Source organism: Mobula hypostoma, chromosome 2, assembly GCF_963921235.1.
Source record: "Mobula hypostoma chromosome 2, sMobHyp1.1, whole genome shotgun sequence".
In the NCBI taxonomy this organism is placed as follows: Eukaryota; Metazoa; Chordata; class Chondrichthyes; order Myliobatiformes; family Myliobatidae; genus Mobula; species Mobula hypostoma.
The window spans coordinates 155,515,075-155,537,166 of record NC_086098.1 but is presented as its reverse complement, the minus strand read 5'-3'; the positions used below and the strand labels follow the sequence as shown (position 1 = coordinate 155,537,166).

The 22,092-nt window shown below is 41.4% G+C and overlaps 1 protein-coding gene across 1 annotated transcript; it reads left to right on the top strand.

The window, feature by feature from the left end:
- The first annotated feature begins 1,761 nt into the window (after positions 1 to 1,761).
- On the top strand, positions 1,762 to 4,506 carry LOC134359796 (immunoglobulin lambda-1 light chain-like). The gene is made up of 3 exons (XM_063073450.1): positions 1,762 to 1,863; positions 1,973 to 2,332; positions 4,032 to 4,506. Exons 1-3 carry the CDS (start codon positions 1,782 to 1,784, stop codon positions 4,364 to 4,366), a joined length of 777 nt encoding a protein of 258 aa, XP_062929520.1. The 5' UTR covers positions 1,762 to 1,781; the 3' UTR covers positions 4,367 to 4,506.
- Positions 4,507 to 22,092: the final 17,586 nt, after the last annotated feature.

Sequence of the window (22,092 nt, the reverse complement as noted above, 5' to 3'; positions counted from 1 at the left end):
GAGACGTTTAGATAGGCGCATAGATATGAGGAAGATGAGGGGATATGGACATTGTGTGGGTAAGAGGGATTAGTTTTTTTTTAACTTAGTTTTTAGGACGTTGTGGGCTGAAGGGCTGTCCCTGTGCTGTACTGTTTTTCGTTCTATGCTCTATGACTGACAGGTAGGCAGCGGGAGTAGGTTGGCTCTGTTGGTAAAAAATGAAATGAAGTCAGTGAACGAGGTTATCCATTTCCAAACAGCATCTGTCCGTCATAAATCGGAACAATTCGATTCACACTGGGAAAAATGGTTTGACTACATAACACCCCACAGCCCTGATTTTATTCTCACAAATCAATGATTATGTTGTAAAAAACAGATCACTCCCTATTTGTACATAGTGTTCCTTTTGTTTGTTCTTTCTTTTCTTTTCTATAAGTGTATACCTCAGATAAATACTATGTGGAGATTTGTGGCAAACATGAATATGTGATCTTATTTCCTGCCATAATTTACATATTACTATTTAATTATTTATGGTTTTATTACCATTTAATTATTTATGATGCAAGTGTAACGAAAACCAATTTCCCCTGGATCAATAAAGTATGACTATGACTATGACTATACATACATACAGTATCTGAAACACATCTTACAGAAATGTTTGTATGATGCTGAATTTCAATTGAAAAAAAAAATAAATTACAAAGAAAAAGAGGTTATCTACGATCGGAAGGTGTAGAATCGTTTGGATTGTGATCATTCAATAATGTTACGACTGCCGCGCCGCTTTCATAAAGTAATCGTATATCAATTTACACTTGCCTTCAAATTATTCAGAGATCAAGCCTCCACATGCCTCTTGGGTAGAGAATTACTGAAATATTTAGCTTCTGAGTGAAGATATTTCTCGTCACCGATATCCTGAAAAGCCAAGCATTGATTTTTGAAGCTAAAATATGGCGAACCATTTCCAGCCCAGTGAGAATATTTCTCCCGTGTTAACTTGCAGGAACAAATATCTGACCCATTTTAAATAATAATAATATTGTGTATAGAATGTACCCCTACTTCAGCGATAAATTAGCGCGCTGGAATAGCATTTGCTCCGAATGCTCAAAGAAAAGCGTAAGCAGTTAAAAAAAAAGTACATTTTACGTTGGTATTGTTCAGGACGTCAACAGACTGGAATGGGTTGCAAGTGAACAAACCGCTCCCCAGCTGCTCTGTTCGTGAGAATGATCCCGCAAGACAAAAATACATATTAAATATGCTTTAATCTCCATGGAAATAATCTGCCCTGTTGTGCACTATCGGTCACAGTCCTTCGAATTGAACATAATATGCTTAATCGCAATCGAAAATAGAATAGAGCGTTATTAATGTCATATAATTGAATCAACACCGCAAACGCAGCGTTCGCATTTCCAAGACTGCTTTATTTGAAATTCATGACATGGGATTCGCTTTGAACACGCGACTTATTTATTCATTATTAATATACAATCTGATTTTGCAGCTAGCAATTAGTTGCCAACCCCGAAGATGTAATATATAATATGGCATAACCCCTATCTGCAGAAAGTCAGAACACCGTATTCAGAATTGTATAGCTCCGTGTGCATGACGCACTAACGTCATTCCTTACAGAGCTTGCGTTTGACTTGACCTCAGTTCAGATGCTCCAATCGTGTTCTGCCCTTTGGTTAAGGATTTGCATAAATTTGGATCCTTCTTCATAAGGCTGATAAAAGGAGATTGGGACACAGATAATCGATCAATTTCCGAGGCGTGTCATGAGCAGTTCTGGGTTTATTAAATTCTTCGCCATGTGTAAGCGTCTTGGTGTTGTCATTCTGATAGTGCTTCTGGTCTCAGGTAAGTATGTCGTTAGCTTTTCCTTCCTTGTTGAGCGCACCGTGACTAAGGTTAAAGCACTATATTAAATATTCTGAGATATTTCAAAATTGCCTGTCTTCCCTTTTAGAATCAAAGGCACAAGTTATTCTAAGCCAACCACTATCTGTTTCTACTGACTCGGGAGGGAACGTCGAAATTTACTGTACTTTGAAAGGCGTCGTCATGGGAAACGCTTTAATAACCTGGTACCAGCAAAGGACTGAAAATGCTCCTCCTCGGTATCTCCTGCGCCATAATTCTCAAGACCTAGTCAGGGCATCAGGTACTCCAGATCGATTCTCCGGTAGAAGTGACTCGTCACTCAACTCCAGATATTTAACCATCACTGGGGTTCAAAAAGAAGATGAAGCGAACTACTATTGCGGTGTGTGGGTAAGCTCCAGTAACACATATAACTTCGGAACTGGAACGAAGCTAACGGTGTTATGTAAGTAACCTTAATCCGTCGGATAGACGTACGATTGAATATTTGGTACCGTGGATTAATATTTTTTTCATATATGTAGCATATGGTGACGTTTTTAAAGGTATCCCTTGTATATAAATCTTGTTGTTTTGATGGAGAACCTGATGGGTTTCCAGCGCCATGGGTTATGTCTTAATCATTCGAACTACTCAATGAAAATCGTTAACTTTGAGACCTTTCTCTTCGGGACTCCATCTGAGATGCAGAGGCTAAATATTACTCTTCTTCCTTCCCCCCGCACCAACCCCCGACCTGTCCTACTTTGTTTTCCTGTATTAGACACTGCAAGAAGACTCAGCTTCAGTGTCAACATGGTTCATCCACACTTTCTCCGTAGAGGTCGATACACTTTTTTGTTTAAAGGAGTAAGATAGCAAGAGATAAAATTCACCATACAGTTTGAGAAGGAGAAGTTCAAGTCAGATACATCAGTACTACAATGAAGTAAAAGCATTTACAGAGGCATGATAGAGGAACAGGCCAACATTGATTGGAGCAGGAATGACTGCAGAAAAGCAGTTTCTGGGAGCAGTTCGGAAAGCACAGAATAGATACATCTCAAAGATGAAAAAGTAGTCTAAAGGGAGGATAATGGCCGACAAAAAAAGTCAAGGACAGCATAAAAGCAAAATAGAGGCATAAAATACAGCCAAAGTTAGTAGTAATTTGGCGGATTCGGAAACTTTTAAAACCCAACAGAAGGCAATTTACAAAAAGCCACAAGGTGAGAAAAGATGAAAAAAGGTGAGCTCGCAAATAAAATAAATACCGAGGATACCGGAAGTATTTTCAGATGTACGCAGAGTAAAAGAAAGGCGAGAATGGATATTAGACTGCTTGAAAATGATGCTTAATAAGTATTTTGCGTCAGCCTTTACTGTGGAAGATACCAGCAGTATGCTAAAACTGCAACAGTGTCAGGGGCCAGAGGAGTTTATACTCGTTATTAGTAAGGAGACTGAAGCTGAAAGGTCTAAAGTTAGATAAGTCACCTGGACCAGATGGACTACAGCCCAGGGTTATGAAGGAGATAGCTGAAAAGACTGCGGAGGCATTACGATTGAGTTTTCAAGAAACCCTGAATTCTGGAATGCTGTGTATCTTCGTAATAGACAGCTAGTTATTTATCGTTTATCATAGGGCAGACAAGATAGTCTATGGGGCCTTTTTATGGAAGCACTTCAAGCAGAATGGGAGCAGAGAGAACGTGGAATGAGATTTTAATTTTTATCTATATTACAACTAGAATTTTAAATGGAATGACCAAAGCGGGCCATTTATCCGCGCTATAATGCCGGCCCGATTACCATACCGGACGTTTTATATGTTGGTTATCTTTTCTTCGTTCGTTACAGTCCGCTATTGTACATTTATGGTGACCGATTGTCGGGAAGCAAATCTCAGCAAGACTGTAGTTACATGGTGATGTAAATGAATATTAACTTTCTGGGAAAATTCTAAACTGTGCCCCAAGGAAACTCTGTCAATGTACTTCATACCCAAAATCTTAGGTACATTAACAAATTATTTAGAGAATATTCCACCGTCGGTCCCGGGGCATTGGTAAATGCTAAGGATCTCCTCTCAAACAATTCTTTTCTTTCCGTTTCAAATGAACACCCTCATTATCTAGTTCCTCCAAATCTCTTTTTTTTTACAGCCCAAGAATTGTCCAGCCCTAAGGTCTCCCTTCTCCTGCCGGCGTCCGATCAGATCACTAAAGGAAAGATGGCGACTCTGGTGTGCCTAGTCAATAATTTTTACCCTGAAGGGGTGACGGTCTCCTGGAGCACCGACGGCATGGTGGTCAACGCAGGTGTTAAGACATCTCGAGCAGTGAAGGACACCGACCAGACCTACAGACTGAGCAGTTACCTCACCCTGACCGCCTCCGAGTGGAACTCACACGAAGTGTACACTTGCGGGGTTACACACGCGTCTCTCGTGTCTCAGTTGAAGCGAAGCATCCGGAGATCGGAGTGTACGCCATCTTAGTGGCCGCTGTTATTTACCATCGGCGACGATTAAACATTATTCTCAATAGATGCTTTCAGTCGTTATCGAACAAAAGTCGGGACTCTTCGTTTTTTTCCTTTCGCTGTAAACATGTTTGATGTCATAAGCATGCCACTCGTTCACGTTGTACAATATAATCACATTTCGTGAGCTATTACGTTGTTGTTATTCTTTAATCAACTCAACGGTTGCGAGGCTAGCCGTTATATAGTTCTACCAAAGGACCACTATCCCTTAAAATGTTAAGATTATTTCTGAGACAGAGACTGAAAATGCCGGAATCTGGAACAAAAAGAAACAAATTACTGGGTGAACTCAGGGGGTCAGTGGAGTCAAATGGTAGCAATCAAATTGTAGGGTCTCGAACCCAAACGTCGACTGCCCATTTCGCTCCATCTCACCCGCCGAGTTTTCTCCCCTGCACTCTGTACTATGAATCCAGCGATCCGCCTTCACATCGCGGCGGAACCCTATAACGAACCGGCGCTATTCTTTTGAGTCTATCGTCAAATGCACCACGGATCATGTGGAAGATTAGATTTAAAGCTGTGGTTATTGGCGCCGATTCAGAACCTGTCACTGTTCAATACTGGAGTCAAACAGGGCTGTATCATTACACCTTGATGTCTTTTTTTTGTTTCAATATTACTTCGTTCAACATTGATCGACTTTCCAGACCTGTGGTTCATATGAATTAGAAGTAAATATTTTTCAACCCGAACTTTTCAGACGTTTGGGTAGAAAACCTTGGCTGCCCTGTCTATTTCATACCCCTGAAATACTTCAGAAGTTTGATGGCGATGCACAGTTCTGTCGCCAGGAGCCACTTGTCTGCGTTTCGCTCATTCCTTCCCGCAGAGCCGAGGAGAAAATTGTGGGGAGGCGGGGGAGGAGGCACATTCTCAAAGTTCTACACCCCTCAGTTATATGTCCCTTTAACCTGCTCTGCTCCAGAGAAAACGACCCAGCCTGTCCATATTTTCCACATGATTAAAACGTTCCATGTCGAGCAAAATCTTAGCGACTGTTCTCTGCAACCTCGCCAGCACTGCCCCGTTTGTTCTATTTCATGATAACCAGAACTGCATGCAGTACTCCAGCTGCGATCTGACACAATATTTAATGTTGGAGCAGGACCTCTTTGCTCTTGCATTTGATGTCCCCGAATAATGAAGTCTACTACCTCATATGCCTTTTTTTACCAAGGTCATTATTAGGCCCGCACTGTAGCGCAGCAGTTAGCGTAACACTTTACAGCACCAGCGACCAGCGATCAGCGATCGGGGTTCTGTCTGTAAGGAATTTTTACGCCCACCCCCCCCCCCCACGTGAACGCGTGGGCTTCCTCCGGGTGCTCTGGTTACCTAGGACATTCCAAAGACATACTGGTTAAGTTCAGTTAGTTGTGGGCATGCTATGCTAGCGCTAGAAGTGTCCTGACACTTCCACCCCCCTCCCCCAACACATATTCGGACTGTGGTGGTCGTTGATGCAAAAACGACGCTTTTCGCATGTTTCGTTATGCTTGGTGCAAATAACGATAATCTCTAATCGCTCTCTCTCTCTCTCTCTCTCTACCTGCCTGTGCTGAAACCTTCAATGATCTTTGCACTTGGGCACTAAGTTACTGTTTCTCAATATCCCCATAGCATGATTGGTCCTCCTGAATGCATCACACCGTATGTATCAGAATTTAACTCCATTTGCCATTTAATAGACCATAGCAGCCTGGGGTTACCACCACTCCCACTAGCCACATCAACAACTCAACCAGCCTTCGCGCCATCTGCTAACATATTGTTCACGCCTTCTCAGTCGCATCCAAGTCATTCACGTATAGTCCCAGCCCAATCCCCGTGGAACACTACTATTCACAGGCATCCAGCCACAAAAGCAATCCTCTACCACCCTCCCCTATCTCCCATTGCCGTTGTAATTGGATCCAATTTGCCAACTAGAGCCTTATCTTTTTAGCCATTTCCGTGCGTGACCTTACCAAAGAGGTAGTGTTATCTTTGAACCAAATCTACTGCCCTGTCCTCATCAGTACACTTTATTATGTCTTAAAATTTTTCTAACAGATTGGTTAGTCGAGATTTTCTCTTGACATATATGAATATCATTGATTCGTTCCTACCTTTCTAAGTGATTATGAAGTCCGACTCTCAAAATGCTTACCAATAGATTCACAGCCATGGATAACAGGCTCAAGGGTCTGTGTTTAGTATGCATTTTCCTACTCTCATTATTACAAACAGACCTTTTTGCCATATCCCAGTCAGCTGATCATCGGGTACTTGAACTGCGACCAGCTAATGTTTAAAAATCTCAGCTAGATCCCTAGCAATCACCTTCCTTGCCCCTATCCATAGCAGCCTGGGATAAATCGCTTACAGCCCTGGGAATTTATTCACCTGTAATCCCACTAAAGCTTTAAGTGTCTCCCCTATTTTAATGGAAACCTGCACTGGACTTTCATAAACCTCTTCCATGCTGTCGCCATCTATAAATTCCTATCTTTAGCCAATACCAATGGGAAGTATTAATTTCGGACCTAGCCGATACGTTCTGGTTTCACGCACAAATTATCACGATGGTCTCTAGATGTACTACTCTTTTTCTGGTTATTCTTTTTTTCTTAATTAAAATGTCTTCCGTTTCATCATATCAGATCAATATATTTTTCGTGCATCCTCTTTTGTTTCCAAATTTCCTTTTAAGTGCACCCCGCACTTTGTAAACTCCTGCTGGACTTCTCCTGTCTATACGTGGCACTAACTTCCTTTTTTGTCTTTATCCAACTCTCGAAATCCCTCCAAATCCTTACATCTGTTGCACCTAGCTTAAATGCAGGAACATACTGGCCCTGAAATGTCGTAGTATTTGACGAATTAACGGAATGGGAATAAAATAAATTCCCATGACCTGCTGATCTGCACCTCCGTCTTTTGAAAGAGTTGACGATGGAGAGAGTGTTTGCTGAAGCTGTGCATTTTCTAACATTCCCAAAAATCAAAAAGCGAAGATAGTGACTAGAACCCTAAATCAGAAGAGGAGGGAAACTGGCAAATGGCAACAGGAGAGGAAAAATTTAATTACATTCGATTTTGAAGACAGCTAGAAAACAATAATGGGTTTATCGCAGAATGGGCATAAGTTTACGAAAGGGAACTGATGTTTGACAGATCTATTAGAGTTTTGTCAAGTATTCTACAAACGGAACACAAAGGACAGAATCGATGGATGTGATGTGTTCGGACTTTTGAAAAGTTGCATAACAAGAGATTATTAAGCAAGAATTAAAATACCCGTAACAGGAATAATATCCTGACTGAAGTGAAGATTGGGTATCTATTTATTTAGGAATTCAGCGTGGAACAGGCCCCTCCGGCCAAATGAGCCTCACCACCCAGCGACCCATGCATTTAATCCTACCTTAACCACGGGGCAATTTACAATGACCAATTGACCTACTAACTTGTATGTCTTTCGACGGTGGGTGGAAACTGGAACATCCAGAGGAAACCCACCCGGTTAACGGGGAGAACGTACAAGCTCCTGACAGACGGCACTGGAGTTGAACTCCAAAGTCCGGAACGCACTGAGCTGTAACAGTGTCGCAATAACAACGATGCTACGGCGGCATGTTAACATCAGGAAAATAGAAAATAGGATTAAAAGGTTACTTCGGTTGCAAGATCTCTCTAGTCAGGCGCCTCAGGAATCGGACTGCAACCCCGGCCATTCAAAATCCACATTAACGATTTAGATGAGGAGACGTTGTATAATATTTTAGGGATCATGAAACGATGGTTGCTACTGTGCAAACTATTACAGTATTTTCAGCTAGAAAATAATGATATTTAAGACATAAGGCATTAACTTGTTCATCGATAAATGTGAAGTCACAATCTGCAATTGCAGAGAAATCAAAAACTGACCATTCTTGTACCTCATCTTCAGGAAACTTTTCTTCTAAATGAACACAAAGACTATTTATAAAAGTCAACAGTGAACTTGTATTTACTGTGATGTTTTCTTCACGTTGTTGGCTTAGCAAAACTTTTGAACTTTGTCACTCTACGAAACATTGTCTCCCAGATACTGCTTTGTTTTCTTGTTAATTTTGCCTCGCGCAAAATGAAGTGAATCAATCGGTGTGAGGCCACTTTTTTGCAGAATCTTGCACAGTGCAGCCAGTTCGTCAAAGATATCACTAAAAACCTGTAAAGCTACTTCAAAGTGATGCTCATCAAAGACATTACTTAAAACCTGTAAAGTTCTTTTCCGCTTCACGCCCTTCGCTTCTTTTGAATTCGACATAGTGAATTTTTTTTCAATTAAAACTTAGTAAGCTATCTGCAGGATTTGAAACAGATCTTTGTAAACTTTACTGTACGAACACTGTCCGCTAAAAATAGTCCCCGCCGTGATGCAGCTGTACAAACCGGAACAGGAAATGTAAGGTGACGTGCATTGTGGTACTTGAAAAACCGACAAACTAGTTAACAGAAACATTTAGCTAAAAGATTATGTTCAATAAGTATAATTATTAATTACTACATTATTTTAGGTAGCTAACCTTTTGTGCGCACATTAATTTCCTTTGTGCGCCGGTTGAAAACCGCGTGTGCGCGCGCACACGCGCACAGCTTAGCGGGAACTCAGGTTGCCAGTATGATTCTAAGAGCAGTGTGGGTGAATACATCTAGGCTGTGGATGGAAACCTTTGGCATGAAAAATGTGAGGTCACGAATCTCGGTTAAAAACAAAATAAGTGTGCTTTAAGGGGTGCGAGACAAAGTTGTCAGTGTTTAGAAACACCTTAGGATGACTGAAAGTTGAAGTATATGTAAAGCAAGTAGTTAGAAAGGCACTATGACTAGTTTAAGACCGGACTTTTGTCTCATATTTACAACTATGGGAAGGATGTTCAGACTTCGGAGAGGGTGCGGAAGTTTACTGAGATGCTGCCCGGTTTAGAGTGCATGTGCTATCATGAGAACGTGGTCATGGACAAATTTGGGACGTATGTACAGTATTTCCAGAGAGCCATCCTTAATACATCGTTAAATGGATTCTGGCTTGCCAAAGATTGTTTGAATGTTCAGACGTGCCTGTCAATTGAGATGTATTTCCATTGAAAATATGTAACTCTGTGGAACTACTTGACCACACCTACAATACTGAAGTAAACTATGCAAATATAATTGTTGCAATTTTATGTAATTAACAGTTGTTTTCTTTGCACCTAAAGAGAATAAATCATATTTTGAATCCAGATAGATTCTTCCGAGAGGCTCTTCTACCATGCTTCTCCCTAAATATTGGATTGTACTAAATCACCTTACTTTTTACATTTTGCTCATCCTTTACATCTGAAGCTCCAGTTTCCGTGAGGATCCGACTCATAGCATATTCCATCAGCAGATTTTTTTTTCTTTGTCCGGGATAGAATACGACCAGGAAGTTTGTTCTCTTTCACTCTAACCCCCTTTTTAACCAAAGGAGATGCATTTAAACCTGGCAACATAACGTTTGGGGTCAAAACGTATGGCCGCAAACATTTATTCCTCTAGACGTATTACTATCACACGAAGTTATTCTCATACAGCAAGGAAACAGGCCGTACGGCCCAGCTTGTCCACATTGACCATGGTGCTCACCCGAGCTCGGCCATTGTTTTCTACCTGTGTCCTATATTCCTCTAAACACTTTCTATCTATGAATCTGTCTGTGTCTTTGAGTTATTATAATTGTACCCGCTTCTCGCAGTTCTTCTGACCGACTATTCCACATATCCATCAATGAGTGGAAAAGGGTACCACTGGAGTCGCATTTAAATCTTCCCCCTCTCATATTAAGTCTGCACCTTATAGGTTTAGACTCAGTAACCGTCGGAAAAAGACTGTAATAATTTACCCTATCTATGTACCTGCATGTACCACTTTCCTTGAAACACAGATGTCTGCCCCTTCTCTTCACCTCACCTACCTATCTCTTCACTCTGGTGCCTTTCCTCTTTCCTTTTCTCCCATGACCCATTCTCCTCTTCTAATAGGTTCCTTCTTGTTCACTCTTTTGAGTTTTCTACATATCACCTCAACCCGAATTCTTATTCTGACTTCTTCCCATTTCCTTTTCAGTCCTGAAACCCGAAATGTCGACTGTTTATTCTACTCCATAGATACCGCCTGACCTGCTGAGTTTCTTCAGAATTTTCTGTATTACTCTGGATTTCCAGCATTTACAGAATCTCTTATGGTTACCTTATCTATGGCCCTCGTGAATTTATAAACCCTTCGGCTTCTGAGAAAAACAGTCCCAGCCTATCCATTCTGTCCTGATAACTCAAACCATTTAGTCACAGTAACATGCTTGGATTTTTCTCCCTGCAAAATTGCTCATAATTTTTTAATCCACATTCATTAACCCTGCCGCAGTTTGAAAGTCTGGTGCCAAGCGGCAGCGAGCAGCTTCTTCACAGTTCCATCATTGTTCGGCCCGTCCATCTCCCTGCTCCTGAACATTTCTTGGCCTGTCTTTCCTCTTTATCCTGTGTTGCAGTTCCCGGGGAGACCTGCAAGTACCCTTCCATCGCCGGCACCCGTTTGGACTACTTAAAAACAAGGCCGCCTTCTTTCTTTCTTTCTCTCACTCTCATTCTTCAGCCAGTACTACCACACCACATATCACCCGTTTCCCCATTACCTTAACTTTAATTTAATAAATGTCTTTTGCTTGATATTCCTTTTGTGGCCTGACTCCTTCCTGTTACTTCTGGAGAGCTGACGTTGTAACATAATGGGGGTTCGTCCAATTTTTTTTTTAGTTTTGGAAGGGTGGGCCTAAGTTGAATTTGCCCCTAGATTTCTGTGTGCTGCACAGGCCTGTTGTGTGTTTGTTACTTTGTTTCATGACGTGTTGTTGCTTCGCCATTTATCTCCCTACTTGGTACAACTGCTGTTGGGTGAGTACTGTTGTTAAGAGTGCTGTTAAATTAACTAGTGCATGATGCCCCGCTTAGATAGGGGAGTGTTCCAGATGGACTGAGTAATCTGTTCTTCCTACGGTTCACTCGGTCATTATTTTCCCTTTATTGTTATGGTAGAGACTTATTCGCTGGCGGAGGTAAGCGTTTCAATACTGCATGACCATTCGCCTAATGGCCGATGCTTTCTGAAATTTTGCTGTTAAAGTCATCGCTTCTCCGGTACACCTCAGAAGATAGGTGGGATAGAGGAAAAGCTAGGCAGGCATATGGTTGGTTGCTCATCTGTATTTATTTGCGTATTGTTCAGATCAGCGCTCAATGGCTATACTCACCTTGCAGTGGGGGGGGGGGTGTTCTTTACGGTCCCGAGTTCCGTATTCATGAACACACACATTCTGATCTTCCATCCTCGTAAACTAACAATCCCTTTTCCCCCATTAAGACCTCCTACAAATAACCTTCCAAACCTGTAACTCTATATCAATAACATTCCAGTCACAACGCCCCGGCGGCATCAACCCTTCTCCATACTTTTTCCTCGAAGCAGCTCTGACCGAAGTCGCCAATGACATGCAACGTGATACTTTCACGGGCAATGTATCCATCATCTCCCTCGAACAACAGGAATTCTGCAGATGCTGGAAATTCAAGCAACACACATCAAAGTTGCTGGTGAATGCAGCAGGCCAGGCAGCATATCTAGGAAGAGGTGCAGTCGACGTTTCAGGCCGAACCCTTCGTCAGGACTAACTGAAGGAAGAGTTAGTAAGAGATTTGAAAGTGGGAGGGGGAGGGGGAGGGGGAGAGGATCAGCTCCCTCGGCCTATTTTCAACCTTCCACACCATCTTCTGGTCGAAATTCAAACCGCACGGCACTGGACACGCTGGATTTTGTCCGTGGTTTATTCAATCACGGCCTTAGAATCACCACGGCAGGTTTTTCTCCGCTCGCTCCCTTCTACTCCTCGTGTTGTCCAAGGGTGTAGCCAAGGCCTTTTCTAATTCTCATAATGTCTGCTGGCCGTCAGCAACATTATCCCAGTCACATATTTACCACACCCCCAGTCCTCACCACCATCCCCCCACCGCTGTCTCTGAATCGCTGCCTAACTGTCCGAACAGAAATGTTCAATCAGTTCTGTAACTACATCCTGACATTGATCTATCTGCGCTTTTTTTTTTCATATGTAGCCCTGAGCTGTGTGTTGGACAAAATATCATCAAGCCAAAGCTTTTAACTCTGTTTCTCTCTCCACAGGTGCTGCCTGAACTGCTGGGCAATACTTTACTTTGCATCACTATTCACTTCACCAGCACTTCTCCTCTGGGAGCTTTCATCTTGAAGGAGCTCCGCTCCTCCTCCCGACAGGATTTCCATTTCTCTCCCTTGCCTTGTTCACCTTTACTGCTGGAAAACAGAGAATGGAGGAAAAACGCAGCAGAGGAAGAGAGTTAAATCCGCTGGAGCTGACTTCACGTGCTAGGACAGACAGATCCCTGTCTCACCGGGCTATGAGGCCCACCAGCTACCCTCACCTGGTTTAGCCCTACTGTCGAAGCGGTGTACCGGGGTGCCCCACTGTTGTATGCAAACAGCTACTTGGAGCCACACCTGGGAGCTGATATCCCGTAGGGCGAAAGATGAGTGAGCTGCCCCAGAATGGACAAGACAAGTTCTCTACTAGAGTTGCTATCCCCCCGTCTTACCCTATACACCTCACTTTTGTTGCGGTTTCCTGTGGCATGGCCCGGCCCCAGAGGGGCAGACACGAGCCGTTCGTTTGGGTGCCTCATTTGTAGCGTGCAAATGGGTTCAATGTGGTTATAAGTGAGCTTAGAAGCAAGAAAACAGTAATTTTGAGATCTTCCGTCAGGTTATTCTGAAGTGATTTTTTCCAATTCTAAGAATACGTGAAACATGTGTCCAAGTTCCCTTGAATTGAGTGGAAGGGTAATGACACAAACAGTTCTTCGTCTAGTTCAGTGTCCTCAAGCACATACTGTGCATCAACGGTACATTTTGCATTTTTGTATACCCTCTATAATTGACTCACTTCTCTACTAATGTCGTGCTTTTCCTGATATAATCTACAGGAAATTTGCCTGTGGTATGATGACTGTTTGCAATTAAACTGTTTTAATAAACAGCTATTTCGGATAAGCCTCCCCGTGTGATCTCAGATTGATTGATTGAACTTGGCGGGTAACGTGGGAGCACAATAAAATCACAGGAGCTTAACAAGAGCGTCACTGATGGGACAGGGATGGGAAAGGGAGGCATTTATATCAAATACAAAAGAGTGTTGCAGTTACTAGGGTAGGTAATGGAAACAGAAGAGAGGAAACTGTGTGGACTAGGTTAAGGCTGGGACACTGTGCATTAAACAAAACATTGAAAATAATAGGGAAACACCAGACAGGATTGTGTGAGGAATGTCAGGAAGAGGAGTCAGTAGAACATGTAGTTTTGTGTTGCAGGAAGTATGGGATACAGAGAGAGATGATGAGAAATAAATTAAGGGAGTTGGGGATGCAGGAATTCACATTAAAAGGGTTGCTGGGCATGGGTGAGAGAGCACAAGTCCGGGTATTTTTAGCATTTTTAAGGGGTACAGGGGTTTTTTTATAGAATATGACGAATAAACAGGAATAGGATACTAGGATGGTCAAAGATGGGAGGGTGAAGTGTAGGTGAGTGTGTGTGTGTGTGATTGGGTGAAGGGATTTAGAATGTATGTCTAGTGCACATTCTGGAGCAGAGGGTGGCGGTAATGCACCATTAAGCTGGATGCCAACCGCCGTAAAACAAGATACAGACAGAAGAGCGTCACTGAAATTATGCCGACAGCAGAATCTCCTTCTTCGCCTTGCTGCCGGCAATGAGATCTGGAACGGTCTGCAATGAGCAATGGATTAGGCTTGAACAGTGTTGCTCTGTGTGCGGTAAATTGTATCATAGAGTCCTAAAGCACAGAAGCAGGCCATCCGGCCCATTTAATCTGTGCCACACTATTATACTGAGTAGTATCATCGACCTACACCTGAACCATAGCCCTCCATACCTCTCCCATCCATGTACTTACCGAAATTTCTCTCAAATGCTGAAATTGAACCCGCACTCACCACTTGCAGCAACCTGCCAGTTACTGACCTTTCAAATCCTAGTGTGGAAAAGAAATCGATTTTTCAGTTCTCGCTGCTATTTTCAGTGTTACGTCCTACCTTGTGTCAATTCTAGTTAGTTTCCGTCCTCATGACATTACCTTCTGTGGCATTTAGATAAATCATTACAAACGGTTGAAGTTTTAAACTAGGGAAAATTTATACAAATGTAGAGAGTGCTGGTAAGGTCATTCCTGGAATACTGTGCTAAGTTTTAACTTTCTAACCTAAAAAATAAATATTAAAGCATTGGAAGCAGTCAAAGAGAGATTCACCAGGCCAATTTCTGGATGTCCTAACAAATGAAGTTAAATAGTTTGGGCCAATAAACCTTGGATTCAGAAGAATGGGAGGTGTCCTTATTGTTCTGAGATACTGATAGGACACGACAGCATAAATCTTGAAAGATTAGGGGAGAGTCTTGAATAAGTGGATATGGTCTACACGAGGCGCTGGCTCAAGAAGTGAACATCTGTCATCCAAGATTCATACCATCTGACTGTGCCATCTTTTCACAGCCTCCATAGGTACAGAAGCCCAATGTCTATGCCAACAGATTCAAGAATATCTACTTCCCTTCAATCAGCTGGTCCTTGAAACAAGGTGCACAACCTTAATCCTCAGTATAACAACATTTTGACCACTTTGTAATAGTTTTTTTTATTATGTGTTCTTCCTTGTATAATTTTGTATGTTATATTCAATGTATGTTTTTTCTTGTGAATGTTGTGTTTCTAATATCATGTGCCTGTGAGGGTGACGCAGGCAAGAATTTCATTGCACATGTGCATACGTGTACTTGTGCATATGAGAATAAACTTGGCAAAATAAAGCTCTGATCATTTAAAACAAAGGTACATAAAAATTCTTTTTGCAGTGGATGGTAAATGCCTGGAATTCTATATTCCAGGGAGCTAAGTTATTACATGTATTTAACGTACAAGAAGATAAAGTGAGATCTGGAAATTGAGAGATATGGGGAACTATCACGGCAGAGAAATTGAGGCCAGCGTAGGTAGACCAGCTGAACAGCATGAACATACTGAATAGCAGGGCAGATTTGAGCAATGCAATTCCTATTGTGTTCTTGAGGATTCTTTTCTGTTGTAAGGGCTGGAACCAAGTTATTTTCCAACGTATGACATTTCTAATTGTATCCATCTGTTTTAAAGCAACTGCATTAACCTTCACTGGTTAGTTTTGAATACAATTGCAAAGTGATTACAGATATTTCGTTCACATGTGTTTGTATTCTCTTTCTGGAGCTCTTTCTGACTTTTATGGCTTCTGTTGTGTTCGTGCACCTGTAGCTACTGATGAGATCCGAAGCCAGTCAATAGAACAAGCTGGATTTCGAAATAACCGTTTATTCGGTAAAACAACACCAGTCTCAAACTCAAAGCGGTGTACTGGAGAGAGTGAGTTGAGTTCTTTGGTTTACCCCAGAACAATTGAAAACCTTGATTGGGACAACGACCTATCAGTGAAAGTGAGTCGAGGACTGGTTTCAGCTGATCGCTAGGTGGTGATTGTTTCCCTTGCTGTTTTCTTATCATGATTAATTTTCCACCGTCTCTTGGATCAAGAATACTCTCTTTTACGTTGCATTATATTCCAAAGTGTATGTTATGTTTATTTGGAAAGTGTTTCACTTTCTCACCGGGGATATATAACATACAAATTTTATCATCTAATTGATTATTGCTAATACACAGTTTACAGTAATTATTCGTGGCCTGAATACAGAAGAGTTTGCTGCAGAAAACTATTTTTAATGTGAACAAATTACTTTCCTCGACAGAGTTACTCTGCTTTCCCGAGTGTATGTATAAAATATGAAATCCCCTACTAATGCAACTTGATGTTTGCTGTATAGCTTTGCTAAACTCTGAAGTTAACCATTCTGCCACAGCACTCCCATCCGAACAGTGATCTGGCAGAATGCATAAATTCATAACATAGATATAACCCTATTCAGGCTTGCCTTATCCTCAATTTTAACCGCAGGTCTCCAATGATTTTAATTACTTATATTCTCCTGACAAGCAATTAAAGGCCACTCTTCCTTGCTGTAGTTGCCCAATCATTTCTAAATATCTGATAAACGGGAATACTAATTTCTAAATCGAACCAATTCTGATTAACAGACCACTATCAGTACGGAGAGGCAGCTACACCTCCGCCACAAGTATTCCAAACCCTGGTGCTCTGCAAGATTTCGTCCTCAGTCCCCTACTCTTACCTACCATTCCCCCCCCCCCCGTACACGGATGGCCGCGAGGTCAGAATTTGCCCTAACAAGTTGGTAGGTGATACCGGCATATTGGGCCGTATCTCAAACAACGAATCCAAGTACAGGAACGATATAGAGAGCTCAAGAACATGGTGTCATAACAACAATGTCCGCGAAATAAAAGAGTTCGTCATTGACTACAGGAAGTGAAGGCGGTGCACATCTCCTGTCTTCATCAACGGTGTAGAGGTTGAAAGGTTGACAGCATCACAGCCTCAATTTCCTGGGAGTGAACATCACCAAGCTCCTGTCTTGGTGCATCCACGTGGACTTCATGGCCAAGAAAGCTCACCAGCATCTCTGCTCCCTCGGGGGGGGGGTGTAAATAAATTTCGCATGTCCCCTTTGACCTTTAACAATTTATATCAATGCACCACAAAAAAGCACCCTATCTGGACGCATCACGGCTTGGTATGACAATTGCTCTGCCTGTGACCACAAGAAATCTCAGAGAATTGTGGATAAAGCTCAGCCTCCCCTCCATGGCCTCTGTTTACACTTCTCACTGCCCTAGCAAAGCAGCTGGCATAATCACCCACCCCAGACGTTCTCTCTTCTCCCGTCTCCTTAGGCAGAAGATACAAAAGTCTGGATGTAGATACCACCAGGCTCAAGGTCAACTTCTACCACACTGTTACAAGACTATTAAATGGTTCCTTAGATGAACTTCTCACCTCAGAATCTACTTCGTTGATACTTACAACTTATTGCCTACCTACATTGCACTTTCTCAGTGGTTCTCTCTATCTCACTGTGGTACTATGACTTAACTGGAGATTCTCCAGAAAAAGACATCTCTATATATCTTGGATTACTTCAATGTCCATAAACTTCTATCTTTTATTGTTCTGATACACAGTTTGAACTGATTATTCATTTATTATTTGCTCAGTTGGTAATTATACTTCAGATACAATAAATTTGCAAGACCTATCTTATATTTGGTTGGACATTTCGTTTTAAATATTATCTGCTCATCTATTGCACCCCAGCTTAAACTATTCGCCATTTCTTCCACCTTCCCATTACCACCAATTGCACATAACGTAACTATATAAAGTATAGTGAACAAGCCAAGGTGACATTTTTTCAAGTCCAGGTTTTTCCAAGTCCTAGTTTTGAAAAGAGCTTGAAGATGGCAGGGTAATTAAAGAGAACGCATTGGATGAAAATTAGGTACCAGACGTTAATAATGATAAAATGCCAAACGAGAAGCTGCAGAGGGTTGTACATTTTGTAGGCTCGTACCCAAGATGGAGCCCACTAAGTACCCAGGATATCTTCAGGGAGCAGTGTCTCAGAAAGGCAGTGTCCATTATTAAGGACGTCCAGCACCCAGGGCATGTCCTTTTCTCACTGTTACCATCAGGTAGGAGATACAGAAGCCTTAAGGTACACACTCAGCGATTCAGGAACAGCTTCTTCCCCTCTGCCATCCGATTCCTAAATGGACATTGAACCCGTGAACACTACCTCACCTTTTGAATATATATTATTTCTGTTTTTGCACGATTTCGATCTATTATATATATATATATATATATATATATATATATATATGTGTGTGTGTGTGTGTGTGTGTGTATATATATATATATATATATGTATATATATATATATATATATATATATATATGTATATATATACAGTAATTGAGTTACTTATTTTTCTTCTTCTTCTTCTATATCATGTATTGCATTGAACTGCCGCTGCTAAGTTAACAAATTTCACGACACATGCCAGTAATAATAAACCTGGTTCTGATTCTGAAAAGTTGAAGAGGAACAACTAAACAATAATCTCCAAATTGGCTTTGACAATTTTATGTTCCTGTCCTGAACATTAAAAGCACCCACAATTATTCTTACAGCTTTCATTCATCCCTATGTGAATTCTTGCTTTATAGTACCCTACAATAGAGCTGCCACTAGACAAGACTACCAGTGACTTCCTTTCCATGTTGTTTATTTCCAGCCAAACCAATTCTACTTCTTGATCGTGAGTCAAATCATTTGTTATGCCTGATATATGGTTTCTGAGTGCACCGTGTTGTATATGTGTACAGTCAGACAACAACAAACTTGAATGTGAACTTGCCTCATCTCATTTCCTCCTCTTTTTTGCCTGTCCTTCTGCGTTCAATTTGAGTGACCAAGGCTTGCAGTCTTGGTCACTCTACCACTATTGTGGTCATCACGTCACGTTTATTTCTGTTTGCGTCATAGAATACTATCGTAACTGAGAATAAAGAGATAAGAAACAATTTGATCTCAATATTTTCTCATGGTTTAGAAGCCTGTTCTTTAACTTTACTGAATATTCTTAGCATCTAATTAGAGATAAATCCCACACTGGTCTGATTTTGTCCTTGCCCACATCTTACTACGTTATAGTTGGTGTAAAGTGGAGACCTTTCAATGAAAGCAAATTAAGTTGTCAATAAAATAACATTGCTCTGTTCACAGCCTAAGTACTTCAACTTCTAGTCAAAGGTGCACAGTTTCTCTATCTTTATTTTTTTTTTAATTTATAGGAAGGTTTCAAATCGGGGGTGGGAAGGAATGCAACTATCCAAAGTTTCCAAAAAAATAGAATCTAACATTTAAAATGGACGGAAATGATTATTTCTCAAAACCAAACAAAATTATGTTTGTAGCAATAATATATTATAAAATAAACTAATCTCATGGAGTCATAGAAAGATACTGCCCCAGAAACCGTCCAATAGGTGAACGGCATGCTATTCAAATAACCTTTAACCCCTGTCTCCAGCTGATTGTATTTATGTTCCTTTTAAATCAATAAAAAGATTAATAAAGAAAGAAAGAAAGATCCAGCAGGGAAATGGGTCCTTCGGCTCATCATCCACATGCCCATCAACCATCTCATATTAATCCTATTTATTAATCTTCCCACATTTTAATCAACCCTCCAACCCTCACCCCCCCATCCTAGATTTTACCACTACTCACACACACGTAGTGATCTTACAGTGGCCAATTAACACAATTTTGGAATGCAGGAGCACCCAGAGGAATCCCACACTGCCACGTTGGAATTGAGCAAAGCTCACACAGGGGTGGCATCCATTGAACTGGGGCCTCTGGTATTGAGGCAACAGCTCTTCCAGGTGCACCATCAAGTCTGCTATCAAGTCTTAAATGTGAAGATCCCTGACTTCTTTTACTTCAACCATCTGCAAATGGCTCTGTGCTGTGAAATTATGTTAGAATGGAATCCATACACAGTGTCACCACCACATCATGGCAGCAAGTTAACTGAAGACACTGAAATTGTCTGAAAGTTATATGATGGCATGTCTATGGAAAGCAAGATGCTGCCTCGTCATTGACCATTGCTTAACAATTCAAGACGCAGTTGAGGTATGGAAGCTGCACCCTCTGTATAATTTTTATTTTTCTAACTTTTGAGAAGCAAGGAAGTACAATTGATCTGATCAGAAGTAGAGTGCTGTAATGACTTTCAATGGAGTGTTATCAAACAAAGAAAAGTCACCAAGCCTCGTGGAAGATATATCAGAATAGGCAGGCAAACCTGGTCTAGTAGTAGGTTTAAAATCTTAAATTAAATGGGTTTTGTGGATTTCTGAATAAAGCACTGCTTCTCTGTAACAGCGGAATACTGCAATCGAGTGGATAGCCAGAGACCTTTCCCCACCACTGTGTAAACCTACCTAACCCATTCCCCATACTTTCCTCCAATCGCCTTAAAAATATGCCACCTCGTATTAATCATTTCCAAGCTGGGAAAATGTCTATGGCTGCCCGCTTAATCTGTATCTTTCATCCTCTTTCAGTCCAAAGAGAAAAACTCCAGATTGCTCAACCAGAAGCCAAAGCTGCCATAAGCTGGCATGTCTCATAAGACATGCTCTCTAGTCCAGGTAGTATCCAAGTAAATCTCCTCTACACCTTCTCTAAAGTTTTCACATCATTCTTATAATGTCTTAAACTAAATTTCCCTCATCCTGTTGTGAGATCACCTAGCAACTTGCTCCGCAGATGACGTCTAAGCCGCTGAGTATTTCTAGCAGAGTTTGTTTTGGTTTCAGATTCTCAGCATCTGCACTTAGCGACTTTCCCATTTCAATACCAGCCATCTTAAACATGATTAAATACACGGACTGTCCATTTCTAAATCAAGCTGGAGGGGATGCAAACGTGACCAGTACAGCTGGGAAAGAAGGCAGAAGCTGACATAAACTGGCATGAGTTGGGGAAATTTTTGGAACCTAGCAAGCGGGAAGAAGAACGATGGCTGAAGAAGGACGTCAGATGCTTGAAACAGTTGGGAGAGAGCTTCACTTTGTATCTAATCACTTATTACTGTGCCAGAGTTTGCTAAGTATTTAACGGTACAGTATATACACAGAACATTTATCCCTGACTGAACACACATGAAGGTGATACACTAAACAGTAATCCTGTACATTTATCTACAGCTAGTAGATTACATTTGGAGTAAACTATATTTAATCTTTGTTTGACAAGCTGCGGAACTGAAAGTCACATCTGCTGCCTCAGAGTGTGAACTCCAAAACTGAACAATTGCTGCCCTCTAGTGGATGAAGCGTCAAGACCTTTTACTCCCGTCAGTCAGAACCACTTACAGTGTCTTGCTTCGAAGTAATTTCCAAAATTGACTCCAAACACTTTAAGAAAGAGAAGTCCACTTCTATTCTCGTCAGAATGTGCGAATTTTCCATAATGTTGCAATGTTATATTGTACATAAAAATGGAATATACCTTTCACCCACTCCACCAACCTTCACCAGCACTGCGTAGGATGAGAATCCTCGATCCCAAATGTTAATTCGATTTCAGTTCCCACCCTTGGAACCTGCCAAGCTGAGATTGTCCAGCGGTTTATTTTATGTTAGATTTCCAGCATCTGTGTGTTTATTTATTTTTTGTTTTGATTTTACTTTCAGCAAAATTAATGTTTCAGGTTGATGGCCATTCAACAGAACTTGATCACTCTTTTAAGAATTCAGAATTTTATTTACTTGGTTCCTGCCTGGATTCACTGCCTGCTTCCCAGACGTGCCCACTCCCCTTCTCCCCGCCTCCACACGCACACCCCCACTCTACCCCCTCCTAATCCATACTCCCTTATGACATTGAATGGCCCCCGAGTGCACACTGTTTTTCAGAATATTCTTATTCCAACTACCCGCACCCCCTTACACATGCAGATCTCCCTATAGCATCTGCTTCCCACATTCAACTCAACTA